The sequence below is a fragment of the Triticum dicoccoides genome, chromosome 1B (genome assembly GCF_002162155.2).
Source record: "Triticum dicoccoides isolate Atlit2015 ecotype Zavitan chromosome 1B, WEW_v2.0, whole genome shotgun sequence".
NCBI lineage: Eukaryota > Viridiplantae > Streptophyta > Magnoliopsida > Poales > Poaceae > Triticum > Triticum dicoccoides.
Genome location: NC_041381.1, coordinates 320,332,612 through 320,337,643, shown reverse-complemented (window position 1 = coordinate 320,337,643; position 5,032 = coordinate 320,332,612). Strand labels below are relative to the sequence as shown.

Here is a 5,032-nt window from a genome sequence, read left to right as displayed (position 1 = left end):
AACATCGATGATGGCAACATCTTCGACAACCAGATGATGGCACCGGGCTTGACCCCATGATCGGTGGTCCCCCTAGAGCCAAGTGAAAGCTCTCGTCGAAGAATCCGACAACGATTATAATTAGTAAGTTTTACGTTTAGTTTTGGTTCATATTACTTGTCGCTCAAATGGATGGATTCGAGAGAGTATCAATGTAGCAGGACACATATTAGTGCTTCATTTTTAATACGATGCGCTATCATATTATGATGCTCAATCATTTCTTTTTCCATTTAATTGTGTGTCACCTCAGCAAAAATGTCAAGTTGACATGCATCTACTACCTAATTATTTCGTTGTGAGCAGCCTTAGGGTGTGAGAAGAAAGAAACGAGAAAAAGGCAAGTGTGTGCTTGACAAAAAAGTTTCTTCTTGTACCTAGAGCTTGTGTGTGGGTCTTTTGGGGCAGCCCGAACATTTGGCATCGGAGCCATGGCTGGGTCACGCAGCCCGTCATGCTCGCAGGGTTGCTCAGCGCCCCCCACATGCCGTGGGCGGAGTCCAATGCGACACAACTACCACGAGGTGGTGGTGTAGGAGCACATCGTTCGTGAGGCAAGCAGCACCATCGTCTACACGCCATTGGCGACGATGAATTACATCGAGTGAGCATCGATCATGAAGGTGAGATGCATCTCCAAGGCGTGTAGGAGGCCATCTAGGGTAACACGAGCTTCTCCCAGTACCGGGCGATGTTTGCCATAATTTTTCATGAAGTGCTGCCGGAGATGCACACCACTCTTGTCGGGAAAGCAACGACAAAGGAGGCATGGGAGGCCATCAAGTCCATGCGCATAGGCGATACGAATGTCCATGAGGCCAAGGTGCAAGGTCTCCTCAAGGAGTTCGATGGCATTCACATGAGGAGTGGTGAGACCATCAACGAGCTTGCCATGCGCATGAACCGGGTCGCCAACAACATCCACACCCTTGGTGAAAGCCTCAACGCGGAGAAGTTGGTCAAGAAGTTGTTCCAGTCGCCCTGTCCAAGTACACACAAGTAGCTATTGCAATTGAGCTTTTACATGATCTGAAAATATGTCTCTAGAGGAGTTTGTTGGGCGGATCAAGACCGTGGAGGATAGGTGCGATGCAAGTGAGGACGTAGAAAACTTCAACCATGATGGTAAAAGTTTCTTGCTCCTCACGGAGGAGTAGCTTGCTTGCTACAAGAACTGCGGCGGTGCCCGCAAGAAGAAGAGTACCTTCGACATCCTCAAGGTTCCCAGTTGCAACTGCCATTATACAAGCATTTCTCGAGAGATTGCATGGCGCCAAGGAAGGAGGGCTAGAGCAGATGAATCTTGCCGCTGTGAACACCAACAATGAGCCAACTCTGCTTTGAAGGTTTGACATGAAAGGTCTCAAATAAATGACAACAAGGCTAAATGGATGATTGTTAGAGTTAAACTTGTTGTATAGGTTTACTTCGTATTTTATTTGTGTTGCATAGTTTCATTGCTCTAGAAATTTCAGTAGTCAGCTAGGTTGAAGGAAAATGCACATTGCATGTGTTGCTTAATGACACGGGCAGATCAGCAGCTGGAGCGACGTGAGCACATCTGCAAGTTAGTTGCCGAGCACAACCATGCAACTGCTCTTGGAGTCAGTTTGTGTACACGTTTGTTTCACCTAGGAACGCCCCTGTACATCCAATGAAGATGCGGCCTAGATGTGCAACTATAATCGGCCGCCGGCAGTAATCTAGGTATTCATAGATGTCTTTGGAAAGAACTCAGTGAGATTGAGACTGATTGGGAGTTTTTTTCACTCTAGGCTTTACCAAATGGTTGACAGTGGGTTGAAAAATTGCTAAGTCGCCGGACATTTTGGCACACGTAGCTGGATTCATGGTGCGAAACGGGCTAATCTTGTGGGTCGAGCGCAGACCAACAACTATAGGGTTATTTCTGTGAGTTTTCTTGTCAGCGCACAGGATAACTGATGTATTACCAACGTGTGGGTTTGGACCGACAATACAAGCCCTTTTGCGCCGGCCAAAAAGAAAAATGAATGGTATATAATTATTTTTCCAGTTTCCCGTAGTGATGCATGATTGCATGTTGTGGTGAATCTTTTCAAATGTATGGTTGTATGTTGTGATGGTTTATTTTTTATGGTGAAAATTGAGGTGGCATGATTGCATATTAGGATAAACAATATGAACATTTACAATACAAATGTGTATGATGTAAACATATATTTAAGGATAAATCTAATGACATTGATTTATTGAAATTTAACTTAGATAAAAGCTAACATATGAACTAAATAAAAACGGAGGACGTATATAGAATTTTCAACAAAATACATAATTCCAACGGCTGTATTCGTGCGCCATTCCTCCTTGCCCTTCAGCTCAACATTTTCATTTAAAATCCTCCCGCCGTACCGACGACATTTCACCGCCCATTTCCCAACTTTTTCCCCATCCATCCATCCCGTCACATCACCTTTCACCTCCCACTGTCTCCTTCCCGGCCCATTCACCAGCCACCCCTCCTTCCTTCTCTTCAAGAGCTGGCTAGGTAGCCAGCCACCATTAATACTCACCCCCAAGCTTCGCTTTCTCAGCCCTCCCATTGCCCCCTTTCATCGGCGTCGCAGGATCCCAGCATGTAGCTGCAGCTCCTGGCCATATCCCACACCGGTTACTTAGTTGTGGTTTCGGATAGTGATATCTCGATTGATCTTGGGGGTGAGATTCGTTCTCCGCTACAGTCCTACCTAGCTGCGTATCTCTTGTTCATCACAAGCTGCAGAGACAGAAGCAGCTAGCAAAGTGAGGTGAGGTGAGGTGAATGCGAGCTGCTCTTGCACTCTCGTCTCGGATAGAGTAGAGCACTATTTATAGTGGAGATACCACCACTCTCTCTCAACTTGTTCCATAGGACCACCGCTCCACGGCTCCCCAAGAAGGCAAGAAGTGTCTGCGTGCGCGCGCTAACTCCTAAATAGATCTCCCATTCTTCTTCTTCTAGCGCTCGCTGGATCGTTCGGTCCTTACTGAATACTGACCAGCTGCATGGTTTGATTTGTTGCCAGATCAATGGACCTGATACCACAGCCCGACAGCCCGCACTCGGACGGCAGCGGCGGCGCGACGTCGGGGGCTTCGTCGGCGGTGTCGTCGCTGTCGCCAGGGGGCGCGGTCTCGCCGTCGCCAAGCAGGTACGAGTCGCAGAAGCGGCGGGACTGGAACACGTTCGGGCAGTACCTCCGGAACCACCGGCCCCCGCTGTCGCTGGCGCGTTGCAGCGGCGCGCACGTGCTGGAGTTCCTGCGCTACCTCGACCAGTTCGGCAAGACCAAGGTGCACGCCGCCGGGTGCCCATTCTTCGGCCACCCTGTGCCGCCGGCGCCATGCCCGTGTCCGCTCCGGCAGGCGTGGGGCAGCCTCGACGCACTCGTCGGCCGCCTCCGTGCTGCCTATGAGGAGAACGGCGGACGACCGGAGAACAACCCCTTCGGCGCCAGGGCCGTGCGGCTCTACCTCCGCGAGGTCCGGGAGCACCAGTCACGCGCACGCGGAGTTAGCTACGACAAGAAGAAGCGCAGGAAGCCGCCCCACCCCCCCGGCTCTGCCGACATCCCCTCCCACGAAGGCAACAGCAACGGCCACCACCAGTACCACCAGATGCCCCCGCCGCCTCCCGGCGCCGCGGCGTGAGCCGGTGACCGCCGTCCGCCGGAGCTAGCTAGCTGCAACGACTTTCCCTACGTATCCTATGTATTCCCACCATCTCTCCAGCTAGCCACCGAGCTCTTGCTTACTACAAGTCCCTAGCTAGCTAGTCTCCTCCTACTAGTGCAAGCGCGGATTAAATTCCTCCACGAATCCATGCTTGCTACCCCTACTAGTCTAGTAGTACTACTCTTGTCCGGATCATTTCCAAACTTTGATCATATGATATGATCCCTACTATTCGTTCGCTGGTGTTTTCCCCACCCTCTACTACTGTGCGTTGTTTGTGATGAACATGAACTGATGTTATGTTTAGCGAACTAGCTAGCTCCATGGCTCGATTTAATCCTCTATGTAATCGATTTGGTGCAATTAATTAGCTTAGTCCTCTTGTAACCTCTCGCATCTTGTTGTTGATCTATCTCTTGGTATTGCAATTGATGAGCAATGTGATGTCCTGTTGCATCTTGTGAGGGGTACGGTGCGGTCGTGGAGTCATGTCAGTGTGTGTCGTCTAGGTCCAGTTGGGGAATCTAACGTACTGTTCTCCCTGGGGAGGGGAGGGGTCACGGACGGGCGATGGACATGATACGACGCCTCTTTTAGGCCGCTTTTGCATTGCTTTTTATGGTAATAATAGTACTCCTAATACCACAAGTAGCTAGGCTAGGCTATCTTGACCACCTCTGCCATGCAGCGTCTCTGTCAGGCTAAAACAGCTGAATTGGAATGTATACAGAAATGGTAGCAGCCTAGGTACGCCCTACCTAGCTTGTTTTCAGCTTTGCACCCACCGTACTGATGTACATGCAGCACTAGAAAAACCTGAGTTTTCAGTGGTTACTTAAGCATAAATATATGCAGAGGTACATGTGATTTCTCTGTTTAGTGTACTATGAGTGCAGTTTTGTACGTACATGTTTCTGTCTCTGCAAAGCTTTCACTCGTTGATGCTTAGGAGGGCATGCCATGCATCTCCTTTTCCACATACCTTTTATGGTAACAGGTAAAATGGGAAAATAGACCCTTTACTAAACCTTTAATACAAAATGGGTCATTTTGCCAAGAAAAAATAGATTGGGTTCATTTTGTGTCGAAGTTTTGAAAAAGAGCGAGACTTGTTCATTTTCACGAAATGTAGGTCGTAGGAGCTTTGTGTCAGATTCAGACTGAGCTGAGATAAGCGTAGAACATCTCTCTAGCTGAACTCCTGTGCTTTTTTAAATGCCTATTCAAATCTCAACTCCTCATATTTGATTAATTAGGGCCCTTAAAACAGACAGAATACTTGTCTGTGGACTGATCTGAA

The 5,032-nt window shown here is 48.8% G+C and overlaps 1 protein-coding gene across 2 annotated transcripts; it reads left to right on the top strand.

Moving 5' to 3' along the window:
• The first annotated feature begins 2,517 nt into the window (after positions 1 to 2,517).
• On the top strand, positions 2,518 to 4,111 carry LOC119332845 (protein G1-like5). 2 transcript variants are annotated; one of them, XM_037605974.1, is made up of 2 exons: positions 2,518 to 2,825; positions 3,084 to 4,111. In XM_037605974.1, exon 2 carries the CDS (start codon positions 3,088 to 3,090, stop codon positions 3,706 to 3,708), a length of 621 nt encoding a protein of 206 aa, XP_037461871.1. In that variant the 5' UTR covers positions 2,518 to 2,825; positions 3,084 to 3,087; the 3' UTR covers positions 3,709 to 4,111. The 2 variants fall into 2 exon arrangements, with proteins under 2 accessions (XP_037461871.1, XP_037461866.1); XM_037605969.1 differs by having other exon boundaries at positions 2,518 to 2,830.
• The last annotated feature ends 921 nt before the right edge of the window (positions 4,112 to 5,032 follow it).